Source organism: Anomalospiza imberbis, chromosome 15 (genome assembly GCF_031753505.1).
Source record: "Anomalospiza imberbis isolate Cuckoo-Finch-1a 21T00152 chromosome 15, ASM3175350v1, whole genome shotgun sequence".
In the NCBI taxonomy this organism is placed as follows: Eukaryota; Metazoa; Chordata; class Aves; order Passeriformes; family Viduidae; genus Anomalospiza; species Anomalospiza imberbis.
Genome location: NC_089695.1, coordinates 14,159,403 through 14,181,609, shown reverse-complemented (window position 1 = coordinate 14,181,609; position 22,207 = coordinate 14,159,403). Strand labels below are relative to the sequence as shown.

The following is a 22,207-nucleotide window of genomic DNA, read 5'->3' as shown; positions in this document are numbered from 1 at the left end:
AGGATGGTTGCTGGAAATACCAGCTCCTCAAGTCCAGCTTCCCAACCCCAGGAAGAAGGGAAAAGCTTTGGGAGAAAAAAGATTTGATTTTCAAGCCAATTAAAACCTTGGCCTCTCTGCTGAGACTGCAGATGGAAACCTTACAGCAAGGACAGCCAATAGGAATAAGATTAACACCAGGCTTTGCTGTAATTGATGAGTTTGGACAAAGCAGGATAGAAAACAGAAAGAAGTGTGCTGGTTTGGGTCCTTTGGGACCTCACCCTTTAACTTACCACGTTTTTTATGATTTCATCTTTCCCATCCTGCCTCTGCACCTTCAGCAGGTGGTAGCAGAAGTCAAAGAGATCAAAGCGCCGTTGCTGTCCAAGGAGAACAATGATAGAGCAACCTGCCCAGTTCAGACCATCTCCAAAGCACTGCCTGGGGGGAGGAACCAGGTGATGGGTGGGGAGAGATAACAGGATAGAGTTAGGCAAGAGAAGTACCATGGAACCAGGAACTTTCTTTGGTGAATTCCTAGGGAAATTGGGTTCAGTCCTGCTCCTAGAGAAAATGAACCCAGAAGGAGATAATACAGAATTCACCCAGGCCACGCTGCGTAGGATGAACCACAGGGTAAGATGGGTGAGGACCAAGTATTGGGCTGTTGATCTACCCATCTCCTGCCTGTCACCTCGGGCACGTCCCTTTACCTTGCTCTTTCCTCCAGCTGTTCCAGTACAAAGCTGAGCACAACCAAGCCCTTTCACCAAGGACCCACGTTCCCCCTCTATCTCCACAGAGGCTCTCACTGCAGCTGAGGGCACCCCGGGGGCTGGCCGGCCCCGTCGGCCCGTGAGCAGCCGTGGCAGGAGCTGGCTGGGGACACTCACTCTGCCGTGAACTCGTTGGTGCCCACGGGGATGCAGTACACGAACTGCATGGCGCTCCAGAGCCGGTGGAACTCCACGCACTCGTCCACGTGCATGACCCCGTTGGTGGGGGGCGGCCCGCGCCAGATGGGGTCCTGCAGGTAGCTCCGGATGCGCGTCAGGATCACCTCGAACATGGAGAGCCCGCAGCACAGCCGCTCCTTGGTCAGCAGGTCCCCCTCCCGGGCGATGGCTATTTGCTGAGGACAGGGACAGCCAGAGGGACACCAGTGAGGATGTGACCCACACCCACCGGATTTAACGCTGCCTGGTCTCTCCCCGGCTCTGTCGCCTCGTGGGAGGTCCAACCTTACCTCTGATGGCTGCTCCCATGGCACTTCCCACCAGACAATGCTCGTCCCTCAAACAGGAGGCTTAATGTGGTGCTCTGCTCTATTTCACCCACCTCAGGATCTTTTGCAGTAACTATGTACGTCAGAACAGCAGAGCTGAAGGCAAAGCTCTGACCAGAAATACTGATCCTTAATTCTACTAGCATGCTGCTCTGCCCTCTTAGTGCTACTCAGCGTTTCGTTTCAAGATTTTAATTTCATGACTCATTTAATGGGTTTCATCTCATGATTTCTGCAGATTATGAAGATAAAACAGGAGAGAAAAGGGACATTTTGCTTCCCAGGACATTGCCATCATCTCTTCAAAATGCAGATAGCCTATGGCTTTCTTGATTTCTTTTGTAGTTAGGGTTAAAAAGCTCTGAGGAAGATGAGAAGCCACTGCAAACTTGATACTGAAAAACTTGTGGTTTATAAGGAAGCCAAATCATTTTTTTCCAGATGTGGATGCTTTACACGTGTGGATAATTTCTGTGACATCCCCACTCAGATTTAGATATACAAATTTGGAATAGCTCCACTGGATGAAGTTATTTTGGCTTTTGCACTAGAGGCAAATTAAAAAAGAATTAACTTCATTTCAGCCCCACTGCTCCCCAAGAAGACAAAAAAAAAAAAAAAAGGGATTTAAAACAAGCAAGCAGTGCCTTCCCCCAGGCTCATTGAGTCGTGCAAGCATGAGGGTCTCTCTCTGCCCTGGTATCCTCTCAGCTGCCCCATTTCCTGCTGTTCCAGTGGCAAGACTGACTCCTCTTTGCAGTGCTGCCAAAAATAATTCATGAAATGGGAGCTGGGTGCTGTCAGAGCTGTGCCTGTGGCTGTGGGAGGCTCTGGCTCTGTTGTGCTCACCTTAGCAGAGGAGTGGCTGCACAGGCAGAGCCTTTCACCCCTCCCACCACTCTGGAACAGGCACACAAGAACAAGTGTGACATTGACTGAGACCCTGCCTATTCCAGAGGACTTCCTGGAGCTTTAAGCAGTATTTAAGCATTTGCTCCATTCCCAGCTGTCCCTGCAATGCCTATAAAAATGTTATTCCAATCAGTCACCACGGGGACTCGCAGCAGCTGGGACAAAGAGCAGGCACATGTCCTGGCCAGACATTAAGAACATGAATTATGCTTGGTTTACTTGGGTCATCTTCATTCCACTCTGAAAAATGCATGAATGTGCTTGCACATCCCCATTCCTGATTATCAATTTATGCTGGCAGTAACCTCAAGCATTTTTAGTTTGGTTGCTCTTGAAATTAGAAGCTTTGCAATTCCTGCTTGTGCCACAGTTTCAAGGATGTTCTGGCGACCTCAGCTTAATTAGTGTTCAACTAATAGCAAATACCAAGGGAAAGCTGTAATCATGTGCAAAGGCCATATTTGGTCTGGGATCCCTTGATCTGTTAAAAGCAGGAACGGCATCACTGGTTCCATGGCACACACCTGCATGTGTTTGCTTGGCAAGTAAAGGTTTATTTCATCCAGCTTTTTAGCTAAAGGCTGTACACTGTCCCTCTCCTCACCTGCTCCAAGCTCTTATGGGCACAGATCTGCACACACTGGTCTATCATGGCAAAATGAGGGCACAGTAGAACCAGAGCCATTTCAAATATAAATTAGGTGTTAGCATTACTGTTTGCTAAAACGTAGTGATAAAAGGGACATTTCTGAGAACAAACTTCTCTAGTGATCCTAGTACACGATTTCTGAAGAAATCTTAATTTAGAAAGGGATGTATCTGGCTTTCAGTGTAGGTAGTGCCACTCACAGACAGAATTTGGTTCTAAGATTCATCACAGTAAGGCCAGCCTTTGATACAGGACTACCATCCTAGGGTAGATATCTTAACATGGGCAAAGCAGCTGGAGAGCTGTTGGTCCCGTGTTCAGAGCTGCCTCACAGTCTGGGGTCCCACTGATTTCTAAGATCAGGAGAGGAAGGATGCTCTCAAGGTAAATTGCTACAGGATGCCACTGTGCTGCCTCAATTATTCCTTCTGTCTTCAGAAGCAAATGCTCTGGTTATTTTCAGGGAAGAAACCAGACTGACCAAGCACTTTTGAAAACCACTTAATAAATACCTTTATGGTCAGCATTAAAGGGGAGAGGATTCCTTTAGTGAACCACTTTGACCCCCCCTGCTTCTTTATAAATGGTCCATCAAACAGCTGCTTCTGGATTTCCAATGCAAAGTAATTATTTACAACAATCATTGGCAGTTTTCCTGCCATTGCACAAATCCAGCTTTGATTTTCCAGTTTTTGAACCTCTTTTACAGCCTGTATACTGGTGAACTTGACAGAACCCTACCCAAAACCTGCAAAAACCCATAGATCCCCACTATAACATGCATGGGGCCACCTTTTGGGAGAGGCTTCGGGCAGGCAACTTCAGCTTAGATTCTGGACAATTGTTACAAGGCATTTATGCATTCTGTAGGAAAAAAATCCTGTATGGCCTGTGTCCAAAACTGCATTTCCAAAATGCATGTCCAAAACTGCATAAAAGGAGCAAGCTTAGAAGCTATGGAGGCATCTATAGAAAGCAACTCTTGTGTTCATTTACATTTGAGCTCAAAAAAAAAATAAAAATCTGGTACCCAACTGTACCTGTGTGATGAATATGGGAACAGTTTACAGAAAAATAACTTTTTAGTGGGACATGAAATATCTTTTGTTTTCATCACCATTATAACTACAGCAGAGATAAGCAACGAGTGGACTCTAATAGCAGAATTCAATGATGATTTTGCATGGAAAGAAGGAGAGATAGAAAGACCAACACAAAGACACGAAAACACAGAGGTGAATTCTTTTTCTCGAGTGTCTCCTTTAAAAGGAAGTGTCTACAGAGTAAGATAAAGTCCTCAGTTATCCAGCCAATTTCTGTTTCAGATGATTTCCAATGATGCAAAGTTCAAAATGTCCTTGATCCATGAGAAAAAAAATACAGGAACAAATATCAACCACTTTCTGCCTGCCATAGATCTGTCACCTCCTACACCAGCTGAGTGTTCGTTCCATTCCCTCATCAGTACATTACAGGAAAAGGGTGTTGATTCATTTGATACTTGAAAGATTTTTATCCCATCAACCCCAAGTAAATGGGCACTTGAAGTTTGATTATTACTATCAATGGACCTCAAATTTTGCCCATTACACTGATCAGTCTAGGGAGATATTTGAAACAGTACTGAGTTTCTGCACAAGAGATCTTTCCCAAGCTGAGACCCACGTCAAGAAGACACTTAAATGGAGCCATAATTTTAAGCATGTGCTGAAGCTCTAAGCATGTGCTGGAGGGAAACCATTCTCAGATGTATTCCTTGACAGGGATGAGCTTAAATGGACCCCACTGCAGTCCTAAAATGGGATCCCCAAAAGTGATGGCAATTGATTTTTAGGATGGCCCTGCAAAGATTCTCCTCAAACCACTCCAGCAATTCTCCATCTTTGAAGTGGAGATGAAGAGGTTTTTGGAGTTGTTCTGATTCAGAACTAGCTTCTAGCACACTTGCCTTACAGCTCCCTGCCAGCTCTCCTGACTGGAGGCAGCAACAGACAAACTGTGTGTGGTCCCTGGACCCACTCACAAATTTCCCTTCAGAGCGTTTGCTCGGGCAAGGATTCGGATTTGCTCGTCCAATTGATGTTTTGGGGGAAAAATCAACCAATCAATTAAAAAAAAAAAAAAAAAGGATCACTTTTCCCAAGGCCATGCAGGCCATGTGGGGACTGCTACGAGTTTCCAACAGCCATCCCTTCCAATGCAATCCTTACCTGCGGAGTGCCCAGCCTCTCTATTAGGGGAACCAGGTGAAGTGGGGCATACTTGGCTTCGAGACGCTTCATGCGCACCTCCAAGCGTTCTCCTTCTGTCAAGCGAGCAGCAAACAGTGAAATGAGAGGAGGAAGTGGAGACCCGCGACTTTCCGCAGAGTTTGCTCAGAGCTGCCCCCCAGCAACCATCCGAGGAGACTGTGGGACCAGGGAGCCAAACCGACAGCAATGAGGGGCCGGTGATGCAGAGGAGGGAGGGATGGGCGAGTGCAGTCTCAGCAGCAGCTTTATCACACATGTCCAAAGCACGTCCCTGTTACCGAGCACTCCTGCTGAGATGGACATTTCATGCTGCCATTCTCCAAAGAGGCTGTGAAATGCCTTCCAAACCTTAAGGGAACCCCCGAACTGACTGAGGTTTCAGGTTGTAACTGTGCTACAGGAAATGCACCCCTGGCTTTTGTTTGCGCCTGATGTTTGGCTGTATCCACTGATCTGTTTGGAGGGGGAAGCAGGGTCAGAGCTAATCCTCAGCAGAGATGGGAGAGAAAACAGCCTCTGGGCAGAGACCTCTGAGTCTGCCCACTGCTTCCCTCTCAGCTTCTTACCTTTGATGTAGACCCTGGGCAAAATATTTTGGAAGGGAGCAGCATGCAGCAAATCACAAACTTCTTCCTGGGACTGAGGCAGGAAGAAAGAAAGATAAAGTAAGTTAAAAAATACCTGTGGGGTGACTGAATGGCTCAGGGGCCTGGGCAACACTACAGCAGTTCACACCTACAGCACCTATTCAGATCCAACCCAGCTCAGTAGTAACTCCAGTGGTTTGAACTGAAATGATCTAAAACTGGAAGTAACACTTCAGCTTCAATCAGGAAGTTTCCCTAACTCAAATATACTTCCTGCCTGTATAAGGCCAGAACTTTATACTGATTTTCTGTCCTACTTACTAGTCCTGAAAGTAAGAGGGGGGATAAAGAATATGGAGGTTTCTATTTCATCTTACCCTGAATGAATTCCTGCAGCCTGTTCTTTAAGAGAGTGCCCAGGTGGAAATTACCCTTCGGCTTAGTTATTTTAGGAAGTGAAATATATACTGACATGTGGCTCTTCTGCAAATAGGCACGTCATAACTGGTCTGAAATTATTTGGTTGTTGGTATGGTGTACTCAGCCAGGGCTATCAGAATCCCAGTGGTGCAGGCACCAGGAAGAAGAAAACAGAAGTCCAGAGAGGAATAACACCATGAGATGCCACCTTAGGGGATGCATGCCAATGCACTTGAGAAAAAAATAATCCCAAACACAGATGCACAAGGAGGAGAAACCTAGAAATAGGCAGGTGGTGACTGAGGAGCGATGGCCGACAGTACATTGTACACGAGTCTGCAATGGGAAACAGCAGCGAGGAAACCAAAGCTGTTCAACACAGAGGCATCGTGTCACGACAAGGCATCAGCCTGCTCCTGCAGAAGCCTACTCCTAGGACATGCTTTCAGTTCTGAGCTCACTGGAGAGATGTAGACACACTCGGAAGCAGATCATGACAGCGCAGCAGGAGGAACCCGGGGCCCGGATGGAATGACTCGGCTGGGCCTGTTTGGGATGCAGGGGTGGACACCACCCTTCCAGCCAGCAGGACAGTGGAGCATGGAGCTGCAGGAGGCTGCACCGGCGCATGGATGCTGGGATGAGAGCAAGTTTGTGGGAGTGCAGTTTGTGACACAGTGCTGGAGGGACAGGAACAGTCTGGGGCCCCTCCACGGGCACAGAGGTGCTGATGCTAACAGAGTGGGCCTGCCACCTTGGTCATTTTGTTTGCAAAACACTTCATTCCTAGGTGAATGTTCTTCCACTGCTGTTTTCCTCTAATGAACATTTTCAGCCATTTGCAGCCTGCATTCACCTCATATCTGTCCCAAAATTAGTCATGTTATTAACACACCTCTTCCCCAAGGCCCATTAACCGAGAGCACAAACTCTGCTTAGAAATTTCATCCCAAGCAATCCCTCATTCCTCAAACTTAAACAATAAAAAGGGGGTAAAATGCAGCAGACTGGACATCTGCATCAGAGCCATTTTTGCCAGCAAATACCACCAGCCTTAGATCACTCAGACAGCTCTGAAGGTAATTGCAGTATAAAAGCAATTCCTCCTGCTGCACAACAGCTCCATTAGAGGGAAAATCTTGTTCTGTGATGGCTCTGTGCATCTGACATCCTCCAGCAAGTGGGAACCAGTGCCCACTGCATGCAAAATGGCTTTGTATTTTGAGCCTATTACTGCCAGGAAGAACAGAGGATCCAAGAGGGAGAGACTCTGTCTGGCATAGAAAGTAGGCAGATGTGGACTTTGATGGGCAGCCTTTCTTAAAGGATCCCCAAATTCCCATCATCTTTATCTTCTGCTATTCTAAAATGCCAGTACGCTGCTGATGTACAGTTCCTGGGACTGAAGGAACATTTCTGCATTGAAATGAAGGATTTCTAAAGAAACCACCATGTCCCATGAGTGTCCCATTAAAGATGTGATAGGAAAGGCAAATGCAGTACATCCAGCAGAAAACCCAACACTGAGAACAGCAGAAAGCACTGACAAAGCCACAAAAAGAACAGAAACTGCCAGAATAAAGTTGGCAACTCTGGTCATTCTATAAAATTCTATAACAGCCAAGCTGCTGGATGACACATCTCTTGTCTTCTTCATCATATGCAACCAGTGCTCACTGAATATGTTTGATACACTATACCAGGAATTAAAAGTCTCTAGATCTGGAATTAAAATGCAAAGGCAAGGGCAGAAATCTCCATTTTGAGGACATGCAGAGACTTTTACTTTTCTCTTTGCTCTATGGCCAGGTAAAACTTAGAATCTTTGAACTTTCTTATGGCTTTGCTCTGAACAAAACTCCTGGTTTTGCTTGGAAATTCTGTCTTATGCTAGGGAAGTAATTTTGAAATATTTCTGGAAAAACTGAAACAACCCTGCCCAAACCAGTAAGACACAGTATGCACATTTAATGTACAGTTGTGTTGTTGAGCACTCCTCAGTTGGCTCTGGGCTGAATTATGAGATAAATTAACTGCTTGGTAAATTTGTTATGTGAAAAACTAGGAGCTAAAAAGATGAGTGACACTCAGCCACAGCCTTTGCCCCACACTAGTAAGGGCATCACATGAGCTGAGACTTGTGCACGTGTAAAACTCCTGTGCAGGGGGCAATACCAAATTGTTACTCCAGCCAAATTTTCAGTGAAGATGTCCTAGGACATATATCATCAGCAGATTTCCCTCCTGTTGGATTGCTTTATCCATTTAACCATTACAATCAACCAGGTTGTTTCCATTGTACTGGCACCCTAAAAGAGCAGAGGGATCAAATCTACTTCTCACTGTACAAATATGTATATAAAAAAGTATTGATCCCTGCCCCAGAGAGCTTACAATCTAGAAATTAACTCCAGTTGGTTTTATTTCTAAGTAGGACAAACAAGGGGCAGCTTTGGGTCCAAGAATGAAATCTGGATCTTCCAGCATTCAGATTCAGCCATCCCAGAGGCCTGACCAAGCACCAACGCACACCATCCCCATGGACATGCCCAAAGACTCCATAAATACAGCCCCAGAGAGACCCTGAGAAGATGAGAAGCTGGAAAGTAACACTTCCCAAACTCTTCTGCTGGAGAACCCACTTGCACTTCTACTCTTGAGCTGGAAATTTTGGGTACGATGTTGGTGTGGGGGTTTTGCCTTACCAAAGCCTGCTCGATAAGGAGGCAGAAGAGAATGGCATTGCCCACTTCTCTGAGGCTCTGGAACACATCAGTCTTCAGCTCTGCATACTCAATGATGTCCTTCAGCTGATGGTGGAAGAACTCCAGGATTCCTTAACAGAGAAGGAAGGACAGTCAGAAAGAGATTAGAATCAGTTCCTGGTAATTTGAATGAAGAGATGATCACTGTGATTAAGGAAATAGTGTCTGGTATTTCCTTAATCTCAAATTGCAGCTGCTAAATGGATACACAGAGACTGGCATTGGGAAGAACTAACATGTAGTGTCTTATCCTGCTTTCAGTAAGCCTTGGGAAATAAGGAGTAAGTCATATAAACTTGCTGAATTCCTTCATCAGAGAAGGAAAGAGGTTCCAGACTGTGATGGATGGCTTGGTGCTGGCTCATGTACAGCAGCCACAGTTTCTGACTGCAGGCATGCTGCAAAAAAATCTCTTCACCATTTAAACAGAGCATTTAAAAAATACCAGTGAACTCACAAAAGCTTACAGAATCCTGAAAACATAAGAGAGGCTACCAGAAGACATTCCCTTATCAGCCATCTATGTGTTCAAAAGGAAATTTCCAGCAGGAGATTTCCTGGAAGGTTTCCTATACATGTTCCAGTGTCAACAGCAGAGCAGCTTGAAAGTGTCCCAGCAAACCTGGCTGCAAGTGGCACTGGCAGGACAGGTGCCCACCCTGGATTAACCATGAGTGTGGGCCTGAGTAAATGCTGGAGCAACATGTGGCTGAGCTCCTGCTCAAGGATCCTACCAGCAGCACCCACCTGGAGAACCATATTCATGTCTTGGCAAGCGGCAGATCTTGGGCATTACTTCAATCAGAGTCTTCACGTACTGCAGGATGGTGCCTTGGAGCTGTTGGAGACAAAGGGAGGTTAAACTGGAATGCCAGGTCTCCTGGCACTGGTTTTGAAAGAGGCTTGTTGTGGATGGGTCCACATTTGACAGCACAGGATGAAACTTCAGCTGGAGTCTGAGAAGAAGTTGCTTAATTTGGATTTCACTCAAAGATGATATTCAGCCCAAGTGTATGGAGTCAGAGTGCATTTACAGCTTCCTCCCAAAGAATAAATCCCAGCTGCATGGATTTCCAACTTCAAAATACAGCTTGCTGTGTTTGCATTGTTTGCAGCTGAAATCCAAAACAAGGCTCAGTCTTAGATGCAGCTGGACTTGTGCTTCTAACCCAAAAAGCATTTCACCAGAGCTGCCAAAAGATTCACTCCCTAGCACAGGAAATGCTCCTTCCACCTGAGGAATGATCACTGGATACTCAAGAGTTTAATAAAGAATTTACATTTGTGTACAGCAAGTTTCTGCAGATCAGATGTTTTGGACATACATGGATTAGAGCAGAGCACACTGCCTAGTTTAAAGCCCTTGCTGTCATTTGGAGTTACACACCTGCACCCTGTGGATACATTATGAGATAATGCACTGAATTCCACTTAGCCAACCATAAAATCTTTGTGCTGAATGCTGTCTGATCCTGCTGAAACACTCCACCATCCCACAGGAATCACTGGGGTTGCTCATCAGTGAAAATGAGCCCACGGCTCCAAGTGTTCCGGCGTGGATCAGGAGACAGGACGGCGCCCCGATGCCAACACCCCGATCCCAACGCCCACACTGCCTGCCTGCCTGCACCCATCCAGGCTTTGGGGTGTCTCCATCACCAGGGCCAGGCTCAGAATTACCAGGCTCTTGACGATCTTCAGCAGCTCCTCCATGACCACAGCGATGCCCTGGTAGCCCAGGAGCCGACAGATGGTCTTGAAATGAGGTGGCCCCACGAAGTTGCGGTAGGAGCTGTAGATGTGGCTGTAGGCGATGTTGAGAGGCTGGAAATTGGAAGCACAGTGACAGTTAGACAGGACCTGTAATTCCTGACCAGACCTGTAATTCTCTTATCACAGTAATTATGTTTCATCACTACAAATTTTAAGGAGGCGGAGGAGAAATAATAACACCAATGGCCATTCCCACTTCTGCTTCTTGTAGGAGAAAAGATTGTTTTTCTTACTCTGTGCTCAGATACACTCTAACCTCAACACTGTCATGACACAAGGTTTTATTATCCTCCTATGTAGCAACACCACTTTCATTTCCAAGGTAATTTACTTTCCCATACACTCCCAATCAAATATTTCAGTTCAGTGGCCCTTTTCCTCTTCAAAATCAAATTGTTCTCTACTAAAATGAAAAGTTTTACACACATTTAAGCAGAAAGATATTTTTTTCCTCTATGCGCACTTGCTTTAAATGAGGCTTATTAAGAAAAGCAGGAACTGAAGCAACTGAGTTTAAGGGCAGATGGAGAAGACACAGAAAAGATCCTTTTTGCATCCTGCAAAGCTTTACATCAGCCTATACTTAACAGACATCCCATGGGTCTGTGACAAGGGTAAGCATCTGACACTGGTTTAGGGAGAATGGTACCTAGGACATTGCCCCCAAAAATTCTTAGCAGAGAACAGAAAGTGATTTCCAGGAATGTACTCTATCAGTGTCATCTTGGAAACATGGAAATTGCTGCAACATTTCATCACTGGAACATTTACAGGATCCATTTGGTGTGAGGCAAAGAGAAGTAGGGGGAATTAATTCTCTTGTGTGTTCTGCAGAGAAGTACTGAGAGTCAGATTTAGCTGAGACACCACATGCTCAGAGAGGGCTCTGCAATGGAAGTGTTGGCATCATGACTCAGCCCAGCAGAGGGGCTGCACTCTCCCCCCATAACATCTCCACTTCAGCCTCAGGGAACAGCAAAAAAGCCGTCCTGGAAAAGATCCTGGCACGTAGTGCCCCTTCCAGCAAAACACAGATTAACCCCGGGCTCATGCTTACCTAAAGGTGAAACAAAGGTAAGGAAACTAATCAGACTGAATCCCAAATGCCTCCCTGTGGATATTGCAGACATATTCTGCAATATAGGATCCCCTTTCCTGACAGTAATGGGAGCCAAGGGAGTGATGGGATGAAGGCACTGAGGAGGTTTGGGTGAAAGGGAGCAAGGGCTGGAGTAGCAGAACAGGGCAAAATGTTGTCTTTGCTCCACCACTGCTGCAATACCCCCAGCTGGAGGCTCCCGTCACCCTCCACTTCTGACTCCCTCCACAAGGTTTACTTTTAACACTTCATCTGAGCTAATGGCGTACAAAGTCATTGGCTAAAAATTGGAAAAGTATTTTCTTTAGCTCTCAGCTATAGAATTTCACCAGTGTACTGACCACACTTTCACAGACTTGTCAGTTACTTTAATCAATTAATTCTCCCTCATTTTGTCACAGCCCTACAGATCTGGTCCAGCAGGTTCTTACCTGCTGTAATTCCTAAGTGCTCTTTGAACCAGCAGAAATAAGGCACAGCTAGAAAGTCTCCTATTTTCTGTGAAATGTAATTTCACCTCTTGTTCCTGGTAGGTGCAAATAGCCCTGAAACACAATATTAAGTGCAGAAAGACTGCCTTGGAGGCTCATTCACAAAAAGCAAGACCTTTCTCTCCCATTAAAACTTAAAAAAAAAAAAAAACAAACTGGCCCTAAGTATATATGTGTCAGAGTTAAGAATTATTTAGGCAGACAGAAGTCTACTTTCAAAGCTCCTTGGATACCAGCTCTTAAGAGAACTGAGCACCTCAATTAGGCTTCTGTCTGCATCCTCAGATAACCAAATCTTTAAAAATCTGGTCGAGACAGACCCAAAGCCACTGGTTATGCACCTTGATACATTGGAAAAACTGCAATTTTTTTTTTAAGTGTTTCTGTTTAAACACTAAGTAATGCCCAACCTGGAACATCTGCCCAACGGCCAGCATGACCATCCCAGAGGGAAGTCAGTGCTCCAGGACCCCAGGCCAGCCATACTCCCACAGCTTTTGTTGCTTTGACTTTTGCAAGGCACTGTCCCAGCCCCAGGTGTCCCCAGAACGCAAGTGCTGCAGGGGTGATCCAAGTGGCCCAGAGATGTCCCCTTGCCCCTACCTTCCACACCTCCCTGTAGGCTCCTTTACCCTTTTATTTCCCCAGACTTAGCACACTAGCTCATCCTAGCTTGGGGGAATAAAAAAAATCCTTATTTCAGTGGGCTCATGAATCCACATTCATTTCTGGAGGCCTCTTTGCTATTCCATGGCCATGCGACTTCTGTCTGCGCATGTGCCTTGCTCCCCTGAGATGGGCTACCACCCACCACAGCTGGTACCAGCTGTGGTGCACCTGGTCAGGTTTTTCCCACAACAGGGCTGATATTTGGCTGTACAGGCAGCCAGCAGCTGGTGCTGCTGCACAGCCCCCACCTGGCAGCACTCCCTCTCCAGCCCCTTTATCCCTTTATCACTCCTCAGTGGGATAAAGGGGCTGGAGAGCAGCTCCCAGACAGCTTCTCCCTAGAGTGGGGGTCTCAGCAATTAGCCTGACTGGGAGAAGACACATTTTAGGATGTGCACTGGCTGCAGATGAGCAGGATGATTCACGCCTGCCTGTCTGCAGGATGAGGTGGGCTCATGGAGCTCTCTGCAGAGCCACACAGTGCACTAACAGCAGGCTTGTGTCTAATAATAATGCTCTGCCAGCAATTAAAAATATAACTCCATTTAAGGGTGAGATACACAGCTTGGGGTAGAGACTGTAGGATGTAAAAAATGACACCAGTGGGTATTTTAAGACAAAGCAGCTGAAGGCACAAGCTGGCTGCAGAGCACAGCACAGCACAGCTCACGCCCCCGTGTCAGTGGCCGCTTCTGACCCCTCAAAGGACCAAAGCAAAAGCCTGACCCTGACACTTCCTGTGAGCAGCAGCTGCTGGAGACACTGGTGAGGTTTGCCCCATCCTTGGTTTGGGGCCAAATGGGCAGGTTTTGGGGATGGGAAGCTGGGATTTGCAGCATGGGGCAGAGCTCCCAGTGTCCCACAGAGTCCACCCTGCACCCAGGTCTCAGGGACAGCCATCTGTAATTGTGAACATGTGGGCAAGGCCCCAGGGTTACTTTAGGAGCTCAGGAGGTTACCAGCAATGCTCTGGAGAAGCTTTAGCAACAAATGGAGCAAATCAAACCCCAGTTCTATTTCCATGTCTTTGACCTTGTCGTTGGCCATCACTGAGACCTGTCTGAGCTCACCTGAGGAAAGGCAGGGAGAGTTTTATCTGGTAAAATTGAACAGAGAGGGATAATAAATAGTACTGACTGTTACAGAATTCCCTTGGAAAAATGAAGAGCTAATGAAAGAGCAATATACTCAGAGTCAAAAAAAAGAACTTGCACACAGCCCAAGACAAATCAGGGCTCCCAGCCAGCCTAGTTTCAGTGCAACAGCTGAGAGTGTCTTAGAAAGTGGAATGAGTAACTCCAGACTCGGCATCAACATTTCTGGGAAAGTTCCTCTCAAGCACATTTTGGCTTTGGAGAGGAGCAAGTCACTTGTTCAGAGCCTCTCCCTACCAGGTCCATCTGTCCCCTCCTGGCCACAGGCTCGACCTGCTCCCCTGAACACCACAGGCACTGGCTTTGCCTCTCCCTCCTGCCTTCTCACCAGACTGACAGGGGACATCCCCAAGCTGTCTGTACGTCAGAGGCATTCAAAGAGCAGATCTTAATCCCATGCAGTTCAGCAGGAGGGCAAAGTCTTTCAAAACCCAATTTCTACTCCCATCACACAGTTTAGAAAATATTAAAAGGCTACTGGAAATTGCTGCACCATCAGAGATCAAAATGTACTGCTTATGGCTCTCACTTAAATCAGCAGTTTAAGTGTGCAAGCAGTCTCAGAATTAAAGAGAGAGTCTCTGAGTCAACAGGTACCACAGGTCAGGATCCCCGAGTTCACACCATGTGCCAACATGTCTGTAACCCCAGAGCCTGCTGGGGCTCCGTGATGGTCTTGCTGGGGGACTGTGGATACAGGAGAAAAATAAAACCCAAATAAACCAGCAAAAAAACCTACCTGGCTTGTTTTTTCCTGCCTTGGAGACACACACTTCTCCCAGGCAGAAGCTTTTAGGGATAACATTCCCAAATCACTCGAAGATGCCTGCCCATCCTTTCCTATTGGTTGCCATGGTGAGAGATGACGGAGCCGAGCTGGGTATAAAGGAGGGAGTTCAGGGAAGGGATTTAGCAGAGGCAGGAGGGAGGTGAGTGCTGGCAGGCTCTGCCTGAGGCCACTCTGTCACCAGACCTGTCACCTCTGTCACCACCAAGGACCTGGCTGGAGGTAAGTGCTGGCTCTGGGAGGGCTCAGCATGGGCACGTGCAGCCTCATGGAAGGACAGATTAGCAGTCATTAGGATGAGCTTATTCTTGAGTGTATGAAAGGAAAGTTAGTTATTGTTGGAGAGAGAGGAAAAAGGAAAGAGTAAACCAGCTCAACTGAACGGAGGTGCTGCTCTGAGCACTCTCTGGCCAAGAGAGAGAACCCTGCAGTAAGGCTTAGAGAACACTTTGGGGATCTAAAGGAGTGATGTGCTCAAGTAATTTGTGGCTGTTGCTAAACAGCCACACAGCTCAGAGAGTATTAAAAAAACTACAGGACATTGCACCATCAGGGATCATCATCTACTACTCACTAGCTCTGGCTCAAATCAGTTTAAACGTTTAAATTTGTTAGGTGGCAGTGTCTTTTTTCTGTCTTTGTTCTTATTATTCATATATTTGTGTTTCCCTAAAGGCACTGCTTTTATATTTCACCAACCTACAGATTTCACAATTAAGACCCTGATATTGCACTGTGAGATGCTGCAGGAACAGAAAGAGTTTATACTTTATTAAGCAAGGAAGGTACAGAAAATGCAGTGGCAATTTAAAACAGTGAATTAACCATTATGGAGCTTTCTAAATGACATTTAGGTGTAAAATCAAAATATCTGATGATTGGCAGCTTCACATGGCAAGCTGGAGCTAGTTTAATCAGCACTTTATGCTAATCATACTTGCAGTATCCTTTTTATTTTGTGGGAAACAAAAAGCTAAGAAAGCTTCTGATACAGACAAGCTGTCACTGAGATTTTTTAAAAAATATAACTGGAGCAAAAAGTATACCCTGTGCTCCAACTGGATGTTTTTGTTACGAAGCAGTGATACAGTAGTCTGGGCAACAGCAGGATTTGTCTTTTGTAATTTTAGCATGTAACCTAAGTGAGCCAGGATAGTCTCAAGTCCAATCTAAGGGAGCGTAAAAGTCAGTGCAAAGATTTCATCAAAGGTCCTTTAAGCCTTGACACGAATCGGCAACCTGAGCCTCTCCCTGCATCTGGTTTCAGGGGCACGATGAACATCGAGGTGCACAACATCACCTACACCAGTGCCACCGTGTCCTGGGCCATGAGCAGCCCCTGCCCAGAGAACTACTACCACGTCATGTACCGCCCCAACTGGAACAGCGTCTTTGCCGGCTACCTGCGGCAGAACTTCCACCGCGAGGAGCGCGTGCCGCACCCCCTCAGCTCCCTGGTGCTGCACCGCCTCACACCCTCCACCATCTACGTCCTCTGCATCACCTGCAAGAACTCCTACCCCTCCAGCAACCACTGCACCACCTTCCACACGCTGGACAAAATCCCCCTGGTTTTCGGCGGCTCCAAGCACGAGCCCACCACGTCCATGTGGATGGTGAGCAGCCTCCTGCTCCTCTGTTTCCTCGCCCTCCTGGCCTACGGCTGCCTGCAGTTCTGGTCTGCACGGTGCCACTGGGCTGCCGGGCTGAAGCACCCCGACAGCAGCCCCGAAGAAGTGGGGGAAGGAAGTGGCTCACCAGAGGAGACACTGAGTGATGGACTGAGAGAGGAGCTCCTGGAAGTGCCCATGACCACTGTGCTAATGAGGAGCTCCAGTTTCGTGAAGGAGAGCCCCTATAACTCCCCTCACTGCTTTTTTTCCTATAAAAACAGCGATGATAAAAGGGCCATCTTGCCACAGCATGGCCTTCACTGAAAGCAAAAGAAAAAATCTTGTTTAGAGGTTTGGTTTGTCCTGCTCTTTCCCAGCTCTTGCCAAGAGGACTGTCTGTGTGTCCATGGCAGCTGTCTGTCCCAGGGTAGAACATCAGATGTAGACATTGGTCACAGGGAGAAAGATTTTTTTGTCAAGTGACAAAAATACTCTCATTTGCTGAAATTTTTTAAAAAAGAAACCAAGTCAGCTCTCTGGGAATAGCCAGGCTTGGCAGACTGCAGTGTCATTAGCTCATGTGCATCAGTGCTACAGGTTCACTTCAGAGTCATCAATGTGCATAAGAAATAAACTCCACTCAAGTAGTTTCACACTTGAGTGCCCCTCCACTAGCATCACAGCCCAAGCCCTTGTAACGCCTGCATAAACAGTCATTGCAGCCTGAGAAAACAGCTTTTTGTCAGTATTAAGTAGTGCACACACAAGTATTTTAGTAATTCCCATTTTGAACAGAAAATGGGATTCCTGAAGTGGTACCTTCCTTGGGGAGCATCAATACATCAGAGCACCACTTGCTCACCTGCCTGTGCATTTAGATGGATTTGACTCAGTGTCAGTGCCAACACCAAGCAAGAGCCGTGCTGACATGGGCCCTTAACATGGGCATTTTATGAAGAAGAATATGGAAAAGCAACAGCAACAGCACACTGAATCTGCTTCTTGCATGTCTGTTAGGTTGCACACAGCAATGTGACCCTGCTCATTCACACCCACCACTCTGTAAATGAACCAGTCCTTGCATTTCTTTGTCTTCCTAAATAAATATTTCCAACATCCACTCCTCTGGCTGTTGTGGCTCATTTACTGACCTTGGACCCGTAGAGGTAATAGGGCTGGACGTTGGCTGGCTTGTCCCGCTGGGGCTCCTGTGTGAAGGGGATCGCTGTCCTCACAAACCTGCGGCAGGCACGGGAGATGGGGAGGGAAGTGGTCAGAGCCTGGTTAACTATCACACACAGGGCATGGACTGGGGTGACCTGCAGTTGCAGGCTATTTAGAATTCATCACTCGAGCTACACCAACAGGAATGCAAAATCCTGCCACAATCTGTTGGTGGTGTAAAATCTACCAAAAGAGAGATTTCTTCTCATTTTTGGCAGGCAAGAAAACAATATCTGAGCAGCTACCAGAGCTCTCCTGCTGAGCAAACCAACCCTCAGCCACTTCAATTACTGTCCAACTGCTGCTTGAATTTGTTACTAACATTTCAAGACCAAAGGAAGATGGTGAGTTTCAAATTCATTTTCAGAGTAACTATTGCATCCCACAGGGAGCACAAACCTCACTACAATGCATCTCAATTTTATGAGCCAGGTTTGACGTTCTGGAAAGAAAAGCAGGGTCTCCAGGTGGCCTTGCTTTCCCTCCTCACCTGTTGGTGGATCCGTTGTAGCAGTAGTTGGGCAGGAAGTCGAAGTTGAGCTCCCAGAAGACGTGCAGGGTGATGCGCCCATAGGGCGCGGACACGTTGTGGTTGGCCTCGCGGAACATGGCATCGAAGCTGTCCAGAGTCATGTGCTTGCACAGCAGCCTGTGAGTCAGGCGATTGATTTCCAAGAGCCACTCCAGCTCCTGCAGCACATAAAGCAGCAGAAAATGCAACGTATTACAACAGAAATAGCTGATTTAATTGCCAGGGGAATGGTTTTTTATCCACATGCACGTAGAACTAAAGATATCAGTTCAACTCAGCGGCCAAGGCCAATTGCACTTCCACTCAAGGGGGTCCCGGTCCAGTATTTTGTGAACCTGCATGAAGCAAAATTAATTTGTTCCCCACTGAGCACTGGCTGGCTTTCACATCAGAATCCTCCGAAGGTGGAAACTGGTAATTTTACACTGCTTGACTCTGATGCTCCTGTAACATATCAAAGACAGCAAATCCTGTACATACATGAACAATGTCACAGCCACCTTCATCCATCTGGGAATTAAAGCCAAGATTTCCTTCTCCCAATTTACAGGACTCTCTTATATGAGCTCTGCAAAGTCTAACTGCTGACTGTCACCTTATGATTTACACAGATACTTAATGGTCTGATAATAATGCAATTAAAGCTGCATAAAGAGCTTTAAACTAAAGACTCAGCAGCATAAAGGAAGATACATGACTGATTGGAACCTACTGCAGGAGAACTCTAAACAGAAGACAGTTGACTGTGCATCCACAGCAGTGTATTAGTCTCCCTGCTCATACTCAGAGTCAATAGAAGTTCTTACCACGATGGATGTCAGGTCCTCGCTCTCGAAGCGGCTGATGGCCTGGTCTAATGATTTGTACATGGCTGCAGAGATGCGCTGGGTAATGAGCCTGTTCAGGTCGATTGATCTGCCCAGCAACTGGCAAAAGAAAAGATTTGCATGTTATATACTGATGGGGAAAAGGTATTTTATTTTTTACTCAACACACAAATTAAAACAAAACCTCTAAATCTGCTTAAAGGTGAAAGTGGTGGTGCAAGTGCCTTGGTTGAGTGTAGATTACTTAAGAAGCAATGAGGAAAATGTGAAGCATAACTCATTTTTGTGTTACAAACAGATTCAACCATTCTCAGCCCAGAGCTGATCTCAGCTAGGATGCCCTCCACCACCAAAAGGAAAACAGACCAAGGAGTGATGAGTACTGGAGTCTGCTGCTTGCACTGTACCTGGACGTGCCTCTGCTTGAGCAGCGTTTCGTAGCGGTTGGATGGTGGGTATGGAATGATCACCCCATAATTCTTGCACTCAGCCCGGAAACGTTTGTCCAGTAAAACACTGAAAAAGGGAAGCAGTGTCAGGAAAATAGAAACGTACACTATCAGCTTCTCTACGAGTCTTTACAGAGTTGTTTTAGCCCTTCTTTTAATCTTGGCTCTGAATTCCAAGAAATCTCTGCACATGAAATCACAGAGCAGTAGTTGTTATCTGGGGGCTGCCCTGCTTGTCTTTTGTGGCCAAAACATTCAAAAAGATAAAAAAATGTGCTGAAAGATATCAGTGCCAGGTACTGGGTGGTTCCCCTGGTGTGCCCCCTCCTTGAAGATCTGCTGTGGGAACATTTGGTTGGTGATAGTGATTGTCCTCTAAGGCCAAATGTGACCTAGAGACAGAACTTGCAGTCACGTGGAAGACTGGTTCATCTTTGAGGCCATGAGAAGACTCTCACTAGGTTTCATCCATGCCCTTTAAATTGGTAAGGAGGATATGCCACAAAGGTTCTATCTCCACAAAGGGAGAACAAGTCCTGCTGCTTTACTAGGGTGAGGACAAGCGCATATTCCTGTTTTGTAGAGATGGGAGGCTTCCAGTCCTCTGCCTGGTACAGAACAGAAGTCAAGCAAGGACATGCCTGTAATAAGCTCAGTTTGCTTTTCTGCTGCTCTCACAAACTGTACTCTGACTGCTACTCCGGATGCCAATTATTATTTTTTCACTTTTAACTGTGTCTCCTTAATTAATTTTCCCCATCTACATCAGTCTGACGTGGACAGCCAGATCTGGGGGACAGGGATGATCTATGTTTTGTCTTCTTGCAGTGGCTGCTCCCTGAGGGGAATCTTTTGGTTAACAGCAGTTTGGATGCAGCGATATCATCAGTCACCATCAGCAGTCAGGTTGTCCTACCTGCCAGCCATTGCTTTGTAATAGGCAAAGATCTGATCTGCCAGCTTGTACACAAATTGATCAAAGCACAGATTCACCTGGGGGAGAAAAAACAGGACTTGGTGAGGGTGTCACCAGCACAGAACAGCTCCTTCCTACGCACGCAAGATCAGTACAACCCAACACAGATCCTTCATTTAATACAAACATGTATTAAAGGTCACACTATCTTAAAACCACACTGCACTTCTCACAATGCTGAAAGTATGCAGAAAATTGCAGTTACGTTTCTCTCTTTATAGTTTCTGCATGTTCTTACAGGTCCTGGTCCCCCACCCTCAATCACCCTTCCCTCTCAGGGAATTTCTCATTTTCCTCTGATGTCTCAAACCCTCTGCTCATCAGACTCTGCCATGTCCCCAGTGTTTGACAGCTTTTGGCTTCCATGGTTCCCTACAGGTACAGCTGGGCTGAAGCCCTTAATCAGGAGAGTCTGTTGGGTCTCTGGAAATGCTGATCTTTTTGAAAACTTCTCAGTCTGATAGGATATTTCTTTCAGGAGAAAGGTGCCTATAATGATCTGCTGGGTCAAATAGGGCAGTGTGATCCCAGTGAGCTTTTTCTGTACAATAAAGATGAAGAGGACTTACTTCAGCTTCAATTTCATCATACAGGAACTGCTTTTTGAACTTGGTCAAAGCATAGTATGCACTGTCATTGTAGAGGTCCAGGGGGTACAGCACATACCTGAGGGCAAGAACACAGACCACATCTAAAATTAACTTTGGAGCTTATCAGCAGAAACTGCAGCCAGTGCATGTTGTGCCCTGCCTGATGCAAAAAAATTAGCTTTTCCCTGACTTCATGCCTATCACTGCCACCTCCTGCAGCCCCTCAAATAATCCCTCTTTATCCCTGGGTTCTGCAGGAAGCACCTACTACAACCGACCTGGAAGTGAGCTCATTGTGAGTTCTTCAATCACTACTTGCTTCTTCTCTGCCCTTAAAAAAGCCTTCACCTGCCCTCACTCCAGAGAGTGCTCTGACAATGCCCATACAACAGAAAACCAAGTTTTCCTAATGAGGAAGACATTATGAAGATGATTACACTTGCAGAACAGCAATTCCTCATATCATTTATCCCACATATAAAAAAAAAGTTGAGGTGGCTTAGCTTGGGCCCACCCCCTTTGGTGACACATCTGTCTCAGTGCTGTGTGCAGGTGGCAGTGCCACCATGTCCTGCCCACATCCCAACAGTTGCCAGCTGCTGTTTATGACACATGAAGAAGTGCCAGTGCCAGGAAGTCGCCCCTGTGTCTGCTAATGAGGTGTTCACACAGCACCATTCATGTGACAGCAGATCAAGGAACATCTATTTACCTCCCACGTCAAAATGACTGCTCATCACCGGCCTACCCTTCTTCCTGAACAAAATCCCAAACCCCAGCACGTGCACGGTCCCAACAGAGCCCATCAGCTCTTACTCCATCATGGAGGGTTCTTTGGTTTCCAAAATATGGTCCGTGAGGATCCAGGGCATGGACATCTCGATGGGGAACTGGATGCGGCGGCCCATGGTCAGCTCCAAGAAGAACTCCCGGAACCAGAGCTGGGACAGGTCACAGCACTGCTGCAGAGCTTCTGGAATGCACAGGGGATCCATGTTACCACCACGTTACGCCCCTGGGGATGGCAGTGAGGGCATGACACAGGAGGCAGCTGCTGCAGCCTTGCTTTTGGGTATGGAACACTTTTCTAGGATGTCTCTGGTTTTAAACCCAGACCGAGTCCACGCTGCCTGAGCACTTGGTAATGCAGGAAGAAGGAAGGGATCACCCC

General features: G+C 46.6%; 2 protein-coding genes across 5 annotated transcripts in view; one reads left to right on the top strand and one right to left on the bottom strand.

The window, feature by feature from the left end:
• CYFIP2 (cytoplasmic FMR1 interacting protein 2) overlaps positions 1–22,207 on the bottom strand; it is a 50,557-nt gene that overhangs the window by 4,430 nt on the left and 23,920 nt on the right. For 3 of the 4 annotated variants that reach the window (XM_068206025.1, XM_068206027.1, XM_068206026.1), the window contains exons 17-30: positions 21,853–22,009; positions 21,016–21,112; positions 20,387–20,463; positions 19,429–19,537; positions 19,001–19,120; positions 18,153–18,352; positions 17,590–17,677; positions 10,533–10,676; positions 9,600–9,690; positions 8,793–8,923; positions 5,647–5,719; positions 5,039–5,133; positions 876–1,114; positions 276–423 (exon numbers count right to left, since the gene is read on the bottom strand). In XM_068206025.1, coding sequence (XP_068062126.1) covers positions 276–423; positions 876–1,114; positions 5,039–5,133; positions 5,647–5,719; positions 8,793–8,923; positions 9,600–9,690; positions 10,533–10,676; positions 17,590–17,677; positions 18,153–18,352; positions 19,001–19,120; positions 19,429–19,537; positions 20,387–20,463; positions 21,016–21,112; positions 21,853–22,009 — 1,769 coding nt within the window. The remainder of the gene's footprint in view (positions 1–275; positions 424–875; positions 1,115–5,038; positions 5,134–5,646; positions 5,720–8,792; positions 8,924–9,599; positions 9,691–10,532; positions 10,677–17,589; positions 17,678–18,152; positions 18,353–19,000; positions 19,121–19,428; positions 19,538–20,386; positions 20,464–21,015; positions 21,113–21,852; positions 22,010–22,207) is intronic. The other variant, XM_068206028.1, reaches the window with a different exon arrangement.
• On the top strand, positions 14,891–17,346 carry FNDC9 (fibronectin type III domain containing 9). The gene is made up of 2 exons (XM_068206029.1): positions 14,891–15,047; positions 16,093–17,346. The coding sequence occupies exon 2, from the start codon at positions 16,100–16,102 to the stop codon at positions 16,760–16,762; it is 663 nt and encodes a 220-aa protein (XP_068062130.1). The 5' UTR covers positions 14,891–15,047; positions 16,093–16,099; the 3' UTR covers positions 16,763–17,346.

Bases quoted from the DNA above. Each gene is read 5' to 3' on its own strand.
- FNDC9 (XM_068206029.1), top strand. From the start codon at position 16,100: ATGAACATCGAGGTGCACAACATCACCTACACCAGTGCCACCGTGTCC.